At 37.0% G+C, this 12,371-nt stretch overlaps 1 protein-coding gene across 14 annotated transcripts in view; it reads left to right on the top strand.

Moving 5' to 3' along the window:
• Nucleotides 1-12,371, top strand: part of PPHLN1 (periphilin 1) — a 175,191-nt gene that overhangs the window by 67,721 nt on the left and 95,099 nt on the right. For 11 of the 14 annotated variants that reach the window (XM_061416416.1, XM_061416415.1, XM_061416412.1 and 8 more), the window contains one exon: nucleotides 7,570-7,778. In XM_061416416.1, the coding sequence (XP_061272400.1) occupies nucleotides 7,570-7,778 (209 nt within the window). The remainder of the gene's footprint in view (nucleotides 1-7,569; nucleotides 7,779-12,371) is intronic. The other 3 variants (XM_061416413.1, XM_061416423.1, XM_061416422.1) reach the window with 1 other exon arrangement.

Genomic DNA, 12,371 nt, shown 5'->3' with positions numbered 1-12,371 from the left:
ATCGGTATTATTTATGGATAACTGGATCGTTTTGATAGTCATGACTTTTTTTTCTCAGATAGAAACTCTTTGGGCTGACATTTTAAACCAAGTGCAAACTAAATTAACCAGGTGTTATGACAAGAAAAAGAAGAAATTAAAAGTATTTTGCAGCATTTGGTCACATTGGGTTGAGCCTAGACAAAGATTTTTATAGACGTATAAATAGAGGAAAAGAAAGGAGATTTATTGTTAAAGATGAGAAAAGCATTCTGACAGAAATGTTTGCTATTTCAGCTCTATCTAGTATTTGCTCTCTGTATGTATCTTGAAGTCTTAACTTTTGTGGACTGGATTAGTATTTTTCTTTTAGGACCATTAAGTCCCTAGTAATTTCCACCCCAACCCAAATTGTATTTTATTCATGATGAGGTTTATCTACATTACCCGAATTTTCACAACTGGTCAGGATCATTTGCATATTTGATAGAAAAAGTTAAAATAACTTGAGTTACATTAAATATTTACTTAAATGACATTTGTCTTCCATTGATTTAGCTTCATATCCTTCATCTATTTCTTATTGTAGTTTTCAGAAAACTTTTCAATGGTTTGTCAGCATTCATTAAATTATTAAAGACCAATATTTAAGATACTGCCATCTGATGTTGACGTTTTCACCCTTAATTGGAAAGTCACTTTAAATCTAATTAAATTTCAACTTTAGGTACCTTTTTTGGATGTAATATAAACTTAGTATTTTGATACACAGTAGTTTCTTCTTATAGACTTATAAAATTTATTTTATATATATATATTTGGAGAGAGACAGACAGACAGGTCTTTTTTTCCTATCCCTTCCTTCCAAACATTTAGCTTTTTAATCAATCCGAATTTGTCATGGCATATGTTAAAAGAAAGGGAATCAGTCACTCTCTTCTCCATGTTGACTCAAAGTTTGGTAAAATATTTTATAACTTAATAGTCCATGTGTTTGAGGCAAGATTAAAAATGAGATACCTGATATATTTTTTACTGTTCTTTCCATCTGTTTTCTGCAATAGAAACCTACCTTTCACAAGTTGAAACCACTTCCCTCCTAATTCATTGGTTCTTGAGATGAGTTCTGGGCATACTTCTTGCTTCTTATTACCTCCTCCAAGCCACAGTTCCAATGTCATCTGTGAACTTCTCCATTTGTACCACTTGTCCTTGTCTCTGTACTCTTTGATGAATTTTCAGGATCCCATGGCTTCCCTGGTGGCTCAGTGGTAAAGAATCTACCTGCCAATGCAGGAGACATGGGTTCTTTCGTTAGGTTGGGATGATCCTCTGGAGAAGGAAATGGCAACCCACTCCAGTATTCTTGCCTGGGAAATCCCATGGACAGAGGGAGGGCCCTGGTGGGCTACAGTCCATGGGGTCGCAAAACAGTTGGGCACAACTTACTGACTGAACAACAGCAAATTCTTTGTTTCTGGATTATTATAGTTTCTGGCACACAGTCTTCTCCATCCCTCTCTGTTTTGATTTGGTGATACTTTTAACTAACATCAGTCTTGTGTTTTTCAACTCTTCTGTGTAGCTGTCCACTGGTATGGTCAAAACCCTAGAATCGTCATCATTGAAAAATGTTGTGCCTCTGTCATGAGTTCTGTTTTACTGTTTTTGACTTGTTATTGTTGTTCAGTCACTAAGTTGTGTCCGATTCTTTGCAGCCCCATGGACGGCAGCACGCCCAGCTCCCCTGTCCTTTGCTGTCTCCCAGACTTTGCTCAAATTCATGTTCATTGACTCGGTGATGCTGTCTAACCATCTCATCTGCCGCCCCCTTCTGCCTTCAGTCTTTCCGAGCATCAGGGTCTTTTCCAGTGAGTTGGCTCTTCACATCAGGTGGCCAAAGTATTAGAACTTCACCTTCAGCAACAGTCCTTCCAATGAATATTCAGGGTTGATTCCCTTTAGGATTGACTGGTTTGATCTCCTTGTAGTCCAGGAGACTCTCAAGAGTCTTCTCCAGCACCACAATTTGAAAACATCAGTTCTTCAGTGCTCAGCCTTCTTTATGGTTCAACTCTCATATCCATATACATGACTACTGGAAAAATCATAGATTTGACTATATGGACCTTTGTTGGAAAACTGATGTCTCTGCTTTTTAATATGCTGTCCAGGTTTGTCATAACTTTCCTTCCAAGGAGCTGATGTCCTTTAATTCATGGTTGCAGCCACCATCTGCCATGATTTTAGAGCCCAGGAAAATAAATTCTGTCACTGCTTCCAGTTTTTCCCCATCTATTTGCCATAAAGTAATGGGACTGGATGCCATGATCTTCTTTCTTTTTATGTTGAGTTTCAGGCCAGCTTTTTCACTCTCCTTTTCACTCTCATCAAGAGGCTCTTGAGTTCCTCTTCATTTTCTGCCATTAGAGTGGTATCATCTGCATATCTGAGGTTGTTGTATTTCTCCCAGCAGTCTTGATCCCAGCTAATGATTCATCCAGCCTGGCATTTCACGTGATGTACTCTGCAGAGAGGGTAAATAATCAGGATGACAATATACAGCCTTGTTGTACTCCTTGCCCAATTTTGAACCTGTCCTCTTTTCCATGTCCCAGTCTAACTGTTACTTCTTGAGCTGCGTACAAGTTTCTCAGGAGACAGGTAAGGTGGTCTGGTACTCCCATCTTTTTCCAAGAATTTCTCACCATTTTGTGATCCACACGGTCATAGGCACTAGCATAGTCAATGAAGCAGAAGTAGATGTAGATGTTTTTCTGGAATTCCTTTGTGTTCTCCATGATCCAGTGGATGGTGGCAGTTTGATCTCTGGTTACTCTGCCTTTTCTTAACCCAGCTTGTACATCTGGCATTCTCTGTTCACATACTGCTGAAGTCTAGATTGAAGGATTTTGAGCATAACCTTGCTAGCATGTGAAATGCATGCAGTAGATTGAGCATTCTTTGGCATTGCCCTTCTTTGGGATTGGAATGAAAACCGACCTTTTCCAGTCCTGTGGCCACTGCTGACTTTTCCAGATTTGTTGACATTGAGTCCAGCAGTTTAACAGTGTCATCATTTAGGATTTTAAGTAGCTCAACTGGAATACCATCACACCACTAGCTTTGTTCGTAGTGATGCGTCCTTGACTTAGATACCATAGCTGCATGTAAACAACTCTGACGTGTCAGTGAGGTTGTCTAGTTCAGTCCTTCTCAAAGTTTTGTGTGCCTCAGATTCATCTGGAGGGCCTTGTTAAAGCCCTGAACGCTTGGTCTGCACACTTCAGTAGGTGGTGTGATGCCCTGAATTTGCACTTCTGTCACCTTCTCAAGGTTGCAATGCAGGTCTGGGGACCTGCACTTTGAGAAACAGTGCTCAAATTAATACTTTTCCCCAAAGGACAAATGATTTCCATTCTGCCTTAAGCATCTGTTCATGTCCTTACTTTCTTTACTTTGTATTGATGACTTCTAGAAATATGTTAGGGCTTCTCTGATAGCTCAGTTGATAAAGAGTCCACCTACAGTGCAGGAAACCCCAGTTCGATTCTTGGGTCAGGAAGATCCGCTGGAGAAGGGATAGGCTACCCACTCCAGTATTCTCGGGCTTCCCTTGTGGCTCAGCTGGTAAAGAATCCACCTGCAATGTGGGAGATGTGGGTTTGATCCCTGGGTTGGGAAGATCCCCTTGAGAAGCGAAAGGCTACCCGCTCCAGTATTCTGGCCTGGAGAATTCCATGGATTGTGAAGTCCATGGGGTCGCAAAGAGTCAAACACTACTGAGTGACTTTCACCTTTGTGGCATAAACAACAGAAATATGTCACTGAGGTAAAGAACTTCTAAAGAGAGATTTCTCATGCCTTCTCTTGAAATGAGAATTTTCCTCTGTGTCCTTTCATGTTCTCTCTTCTTTCCTTTATGCTGTTCTCTTCTACTTAGTTCCCTTGTCCCATTTTTTCCTGGTGATTTTTGGCTCCTTCTTTATCAGTTACCTAAAATGGTCTTGGATTATCAGTTTCTCCTTCTATAAGAAATTAGCGTTTTCCCTTCAGCTTCCAAATATATCCAAGATTCCCTCATAGCTCAGTTGGTAAAGAATCTGCCTGCAATGCAGGAGACCCCAGTTTGATTCCTGGGTCGGGAAGATATGCTAGAGAAGGGATAGGCTGCCCTCTCCAGTATTCTCAGGCTTCCCTTGTGGCTCAGCTGGTAATGAATACGCCTGCAATCCGGGAGACCTGGGTTCAATCCCTGGGTTGGGAAGATCCCCTGGAGAAGGGAAAGGCTACCTGCTCCAGTATTTCTGGCGTGGAGAATTCCATGGACTGTACTGAGCGACTTTCACTTTGACTTTCCAAATGTATCCAGACAAGCCCCTTTTCTCAGAGCATTGTCCCAATTCTCTTCCTTCTTTCCTCTGCCAAACTTTTTTTTTTGGAAGAAAAGTGATAGTTTAATCCCTTTAGTAGATAGAGTTTCTTATAGTCTGATTTGGTTTCCAGAGTTCCACTGGTCAGCCCACTCACTGGTCATGTGACTCTTAGGTTTTAAATTCAAAGATCTCTTCCAGTTTCTGCAATATTTGATATAAACTATCTTTTCTCTTTTTGAAAGTTTCTTCCTTTGTTTTTCAGTTATAGCCTTTTAAACTTTTCACTGTTCTTGTTTGCATATCCTTTAATCCTTCTCTGCTTTTTCTTGAAACTTGGACTGCTTTTCCCAAACATCTAAATTTGTGCTGTTTAGTATGGGAGCCACTAGCTAAATGTGCCTGTTGAGCACTTGAAATGTGGCCAGTTCAGACTGGGATATTGTGTAAATGTAAAATACACACTTGATTTTCAAGATGTAAGATGAAAAAGAATATAAAATATCTCACTAAATTTTAGAATATTGATTATATGTAGATAATATTTTGAGGATATTGGGTTAAGTAAAATATTGCTGAAATTCACCTGTTTCTCTTTACTTTTGAACTCTTACTACATCATCTGTGGCTTGATTATGTTTCTCTTAGACATTGTTGATCTAAATTTTAACTTTTCTTAAAGACTTCTTGGTCAGTTTTTCATCTGTTAATATATACTTCTTTTCTGAACAATAGTACAACTTTCTGAAACATTTTCTCCCCATCCCCACAGTTAGATACTAAGCTTTTTTAGAGCCAGAATAATTCTCCATAGTGCCTTTTATATATTGGGACATAGATATATAGATATGAAAAAATATGTATAAAAATGCATGTGAATAAATGACTTGGGTAAAGTAGTACTGTGTACTTCTGGTAGATGATGCCTACTGTGATGTTTTTGTTTAATCTGATGATCAATAGGAGAGGTTGGTGTGAAGGAGAGGAGAGATGTTATTCGGCTCTGAGATTTTAAAATCTGACATGTACTTCGCCCATGTGTATCTTGGGCCACCCCAAGCCACTGATGATGGCTCTGAATTGTGCTGTTGGGATTTTACTGCCATCTGGTGTCAGGATTAGGAAACTGTAATTCAGCGTTTTGTCTTTCCTTTCCCTCCAGAGAAAACAGGCTGTCTTTCCTCTGAATGTTGCCTTGTTCTTGTCCATTTCTTGAGTAAGTTGTCGGGAAGAGCTCATTGACTCTCACTGTAGGAAATCTTTATTCTCCTTCTTGGAGCATTCTTCATTTCCTTCCCTGATCACTTACTCTCCTGTCCCTCGTGTTCCTGTGGCCTCTCACTCTCATTCTTCTCAGACAGCCCATTTCCTTCTCAGTGTGGTAGTTTTCTAGCCTTGGATTCTCGGCCTTCTGCTTTTTATCGTTTGATCTCATCTATACCAAAGGCTTTAAATACTGCCTATTTACAGACAAATTTATAATTATAACCAGAAACCTCTTCTGGTCTTGTCACCAGTGTCTGTAGTTGCTTACCAGACTGTTAACATGAGCGTCTGAAAGGTAGCATGATTGAATCTAAATGTGGCTCTCCTGCTCTGTACCTATTTCTCAGGTCTGCTTTCTCATTTCAGTAACCCACTGTGCCAGAATTTGATATCATCTTGGCATCCACCATCTCTCTCACACAAAAGTCAAACATGTACCTTGTCCCATTGAGTCTACAACACTGCTTTCTTGCGCGTGTTGAATTTGTGATGCTTCCCCTGCTTCCACCTGATCCAAATCACCACTGCCTCTTGCCTGGACTAAGAATGCTCCTAACTGGTCTCCCAGCACACACTGTTGGCTGCACATTTCATCTGTACATTTAGTATCAGCCTCTCCCACTCGCCTGAGAGTTCCATAGTGGTAGGGGCTACATGTATGTGCTTCACCTTTGGGTCCCCAGCCCCTGGTAGTTCCTAAAATCTGTGTAATACATATATAGCTATTTACTTCAGCTCTCAGTGATTTTGCTATGACTCCTGTAGTTTTAGTGGCTTATTTCAGTATTAATATTTTGTCTGAGTTCATTTATTGTAATGAGTTTTAACTATTTTCTACTTCTGCACAGAGGAGCTTCATTATATCTGTAAAGACAATATAGTTTGGGTATTAATAGTTAATGACAACAATCTGGTTACATATTAAGGACTACCAGTCAATATGCTGAAATTATTTTCTGAGCATTTGAAATTTCATGGCAGTTGGCTCATCTTTTTATCATGCTTCCGTCTAGAGTGTAATGTTCTTTAATTTCAGTATGGAGGTGTATTTGCTAAATCTTCAGTTAAAACCTGTTTGACTCCAATGTTCTTTTAAATAGAAACTTGTGTCTCAATAGTTTTATTAATTTTAATTTGTTTTGATATTTTAATGATAGTTTTGCTTTATAAATCTTTATTACTTGGGCTTGCTTTCTGCTTTGAGTTGATGATATTGCTTAATAAGGCAATTTAACTTGTATAAGTAAAGGTGATACAAAAAGTTGGTATTTAGAGATGGGCAACACTCTGTTATAAACTCAGAGAGCAAGGATTTAATAAGTATATACCATGGTTTCTCAACCTTGGCATTGTTAACGCTTTGGATTGCATCATTTTTTACTCTGTATGTTTGGGAGCTGTTCTGGGCATCATAGCATTTTGGTAGCATCCTGGTACCAGTTGCATTCCCTCCTCTCCAATTGTAACAACAAAAGTGTCTATAAACGCTGCCAGATTACCATGGGGCAGGGTAGTGGGGAATTGCACCAGATGAAAAGTGTTGAATGCTATGCTTAGATGAGGATAATAGGCCAAGAACTGTCTCACTGGGGCAATCTTTGGCATTTTCTAGGAGTCTTTGAGAGAGTAGTAGTGGTGTGGTGTGTTGTTAGTAGCAAACAGAAGTAGAAACTATATGACTATGTTTTGCACATGTATAAATTTTTGTGCTTGCTTAAAAGAAGTAACTTTTGCACATAACCATGTGGTTAACCAAACTAAAAAAATGCTGCATTCCAAATATGTTACTAATAAAGCTTCATTTATTGACTGATTTCAGAAGGTAGGTGATTGTAGAAAAAGGGAACAAAAATTACAACATAAAGAGTGGCTTATAATCAGATCTTTTGCTATTTGTTCTTATGTATAGAGAATACAAGATATAATTAACTTATTTATTTTTACTTCAAAGGGACATGAGAGACAACTTTAGAAGAAAAAGTTTCAACTCCTATTATGTGAGAGAGCGGTCACCTCATAAAAGAAACACTCCTTTTTTCAGAGAATCGCCTGTAGGCCGAAAGGATTCTCCACACAGCAGATCTGGCTCCAGTGTCAGCAGTAGAAGTTACTCTCCAGAAAGAAGCAAAACTTATTCTTTCCATCAGTCTCAACATAGAAGTATGTATTTTTAAGAGTTCTCCTTTTTGTTTTGTTTTGCAGCCTCCAACAGTCAGAATATACCGAGTCAGATAGCATTATATGTGTTATTAGATATACATATTATTTTTAACTCTTTATTTGAAAGTTTTCAAACTTACAGAAAAGTAGAATAGTATAACGAATGTCATAACATGTCTTGGAACCATTTCAAGTTGCAGTCCACATGATATTTCACTTCTTCAGTGAAGTATCTGTGTAGAGGAGGTATGTTTGTAATCATGTTGGTGAGTTATACACTCCTGTATGTTCTGCTAATTCCTGGGTTGATCCAACCTCCTTTAACCTTTGTCACTAGGGGAGATAATTTATATTTTTCATGAAAAATATTAGTGTTCCCCCTGAATATAACGTATAGCCTTACAGAATTTATTTATTTATTTATTTTAGCCTTACAGAATTTAGAGCTAAAACCTACCTTCGATTCATTCTTTGCCAACCTCCAATTTGTTTTTGTTTTTGTTTTTTTTTAATTTGAAGTCCCCAGACATGCATGGCATTCAGTGCATGTCACCCTGGCCCAGTTGCTCAGTATTGGTTGGAATAAATAAATGAAGCAACTTTCCTAGGTAAAATGTTCCTGTATTACCATTCTGGACTCTACCATCTGCAGTTGTGCTCATTCACAATACAGTTCCTCATGCCTTCTGTATCCAGAATGTTATGTTAGAACAGTGTCCCTGTCACCCAGCAATTAGAATGGATATGTATTTTCCCACAACTAATAGCAAGTTTATCAATATATAAATGTGACATGTAAAGTATAACTTTGATGTAAGACTTGATACTTTGTAAATGAGTTAACATGACATAAGCAGGTCTAAGTAAGAGATTCTCACTCTGGGGAGGGAAGAACATGCCATGGAGGAAATGGCATTTGGACTCATCTTTTATTTCAGACTTGTACGACTAGAGAAGTATCTTCTAGGTAGAAGGAATTATAAACCAACATATAGAAATCAGAAATTTATTCTTTCTTTTCCTTCCTTTTAACTCTTTTTTTTCAAATAATAAGATTTTTAGTTTAACAATCTTTGCTTAAAATCATTAGATTGTCTCCATTGTAGCTGTTGTTGGATTCCTGTATTTAATAAACGTTTATCACTTGTCTGCTATTTCCAGAGATAGTTAGAGTGGGGCTTCCAAAAAACATATTTTGGATATATGTGTATGAATGGCCTTGCAGAAGGTAAGAATCCCACTTGAAGGTTTTAAAACAACTATAGTGACTCAACACATGCCTGATTGCTTAAAATATTCTTGGACTAGTTCCAGGTAATTGAAAGTTTTACTATGGAGTTCAGTGTTAAAAGTTTGGTAACTTCTCCTTTCCTTCACTTCCTTCCTCTCCCCTCACCCTTCAAGGAGATAAACAGCCTCTAAGTCTAATGTATGCTCACATGCCCAGACATAAATATCCAAAATTAGCCAGGTACCTTCTAGGGACATATGTTTTTAGATGTGTATGACTTAAATCCAGATCTATTAGTAATTTGGTTAAGAGGAAGACAGTGTCTTTAGACACAGATTTGAAGCCTTTTAAACAAAACTAGTAAAGTGGAAGCTGGAGATCCTTCCTTAGATCTTGTAGTGAAGCTGTTAAGTTGTTTAAATTATTGGTGAATTAGCCTTGTTTCTTCCATTTTTCCTCTAAAACAGATTTCTAGGATGATATCTTCAATCTGCATTTGGTCTGGTAGGTAGTGGCCAAAACTCTAAAATCTTGAGATGCAATATGGAGCCACAATGTGATGCTCCAGTCTGTGTGTCTCTAATATGCTTTCCCCATCCTTACAGGTCTAATAGGTTTAATATCTTGCAATGACGGAAAGATAACAGAAAATTGGGAGACTAAAATCTGGTGTGAATTGAATGAAATAGAGTGTACAACTTTGTTAATGCCTTCATGTATATTTTCTTAAGTCATTTAACTTTGAAAGTGAAGTTCTTCAGTCAAGAAAAAAGTTGTTTTTTTTTTTCCCCTGGGAAAGTTCTCTTTACAGATTGCTTTGGTTGATTCCTCAGCTATTGGGGCTGAACTGTTACAATGTTTTTCTTTACTCCTTTCATTAAACAGTTTTCAGAACAGTTACATGAGATAATCTTCCAAAAAGTTAATGAAGTCTTACTTTAAACAATAAATGGAAAAAGCAATTGTTATTTTACATATTTGTGGTACTGGTTTTTGCTTTAAATATACATCTCCCAAATATTGATTGTACCTTGCGTTTATTCAAAAAATTAAAAAAAGAGCTGAGAACTGTGGTCCTTCAATTATCAGTCACGTTTTGGGCTAATTTACCAGTAGTAGGTTAATTTAGTTTTCCAATGGAAATTGACATTTTGACAAAGATTTTAAATGTTTCTGTAAGTAACAGGTAAAAATAATTTTCTTATTCCGTATGCTCTCATTTTGTTAATTTTTTAACATATAATGTTTTGCTTCTTTTCATACTTTTTAGAGAAATTTTACTGATTTTAATGATCATTAATAGTTTGTCCATGGCAATCATTTTATGACTATTTATTCATAATTCTGTGCATTTACTATATCTCTTATGTGCTTAATTATAAGTCACAATGATTGTTACTTTTTCATCTCAGTTGCTTATTTCCTGTTTTGTGCACACATGTCCATACATGTTATTTAATTAAATTTTTTCTTAGTGTTTTGAGTTAAATCCTATGGAACTTTATACTACCATAGGCTGATTATCTTTGTAAATCAAACTGTCTGCATCTTGTGTTCACATTTAAGAATTTTCTACCCATAACTTAAGTGGACTAACCTGATCATAGCTGTGACTATGATATATGATAATATTTTTTTTCCTTATTATCGTTCATATTTACATGTTAACAGTATAGGTTGTCCTGGTTAGCCTCATTTCCTTTTCCCTTGTTATTATACTGTTATAGTTAAAATTGTTTTGTTATATATACCATTTATATTTTTACTTGAAGTTTATTTTTATTCTGAGTAATATAACCAGACATTCGCTGTTTGTCAGCTCTCTCTTAGATATTTATTTCCTTTTTCTTTCCCCTCTCTCTGATGAATCCCATTGTTTTCCTATCTTATACTCTTGCTACTTACCTTCTGTTTAGGATAACAGTGTTAATAAAAACACCAGAGTCTCCCATATCGGTATGGGAGACTTTTTGTAAAGTACTTTCCATGAAGTTTTCTACATCACAGGCCAGTCTTTCCGTTTTTATATAACTCATTAAAAAAATAATAATTTAAAACCTCTTCTTGTAACAGCTACTTAATACTAATTATTTTTCTTAGAGCCATAAAGATATTTCTATTTATGTTGGAATCTTTTGAAAATTTGAAAAGTACCATCATAATCTCTTTGATTTTTTTTTTCCAGATTTAAATATATTTACTTCCTTCAGTGCTTCCTTTTATTTGACATGGTTTTCATACCTTTTACTTTCCTAATTTTCTTTCTATTCCTTTTAAGTTGTGATGCCAGAAGTGAACTTTTGTCAACCATATTGTGTTACCGGCCTTTATTGAAACTGCAGGCAACTGCAATCTAGGCCATTTTCACATATATTATAATAATACGAAGAAAAAGAAAAACCCTGCAGCTTATACTTTTTTCAGGTACAGTTGTTTGTTTGTGGTTAATACATTAAAAAATAATCTAGGAATGCTGTATTTCATTTAATTAACTTTGGCTTACAATTCTCTTCCATAAAGGTCTTAAAATCTCTTTAGTGACTCTATGTACAACAGCAGATAAAAGCAGTTTTGTTTTATCCATAAATGAAGTATACTTTATGTTTTGTATTAGTCATTAATAATTAATTTGAGTAGCATAAGTCCTAATATAGAAACCTCTAGGTATGTCCCTCTGTGGACCATGTATCTAAATCATTTGCTATTACTCAACCAGTTGTGATTCCCCATATTTTTTTCTTTTCCACTTGAGAATCACAAAGCATTTCCTCTTTGGAAACAATAACATAAAGATTGCTTTGCTTTGTTGTGTAAAATCTGTTGTGATTCCTAGGGATGATCCTGTATGTACTTACAAACTCTTTGTTAATTTGTTCTAAACATTGGCTGCAGGTTAATGTCAAATTTACCAGTGATGCTCATATATAAATCAGGCTTCCCTCATAGCTCAGTTGGTAAAGAATCTACCGGCAATGCAGGAGACCCTAGTTTGATTCCTGGGTCAGGAAGATCCCCTGGAGAAGGGATAGGCTACCCACTCCAGTCTTTTTGGACTTCCCTTGTGGCTCAGATGGTAAAGAATCGGCCTTTACCATCACATAGAATCAGGCTCTGTGACACTTTGGGGCTTCCCTCATAGCTCAGTTGGTAAATCATCTGCGTGCAATGCAGGAGACCCGGGTTTGATTCCTAGGTCAGGAAGATCCCCTGGAGAAGGAAATGGCAACCCACTCTAGTATTCTTGCCTGGAAAATCCCATGGACAGAGGAGCCTGGTGGGCTACACACTACGGGGTCTCAAGAGTCGAACACGAGTTAACGACTAAGCCACCACCACTGTGTGACATTTTGGTTGAATTTTTT

The sequence above is a fragment of the Bos javanicus genome, chromosome 5, assembly GCF_032452875.1.
Source record: "Bos javanicus breed banteng chromosome 5, ARS-OSU_banteng_1.0, whole genome shotgun sequence".
In the NCBI taxonomy this organism is placed as follows: Eukaryota; Metazoa; Chordata; class Mammalia; order Artiodactyla; family Bovidae; genus Bos; species Bos javanicus.
Note: the sequence above shows the minus strand (reverse complement) of the source record. Positions and strands in the feature narration are given on the sequence as shown.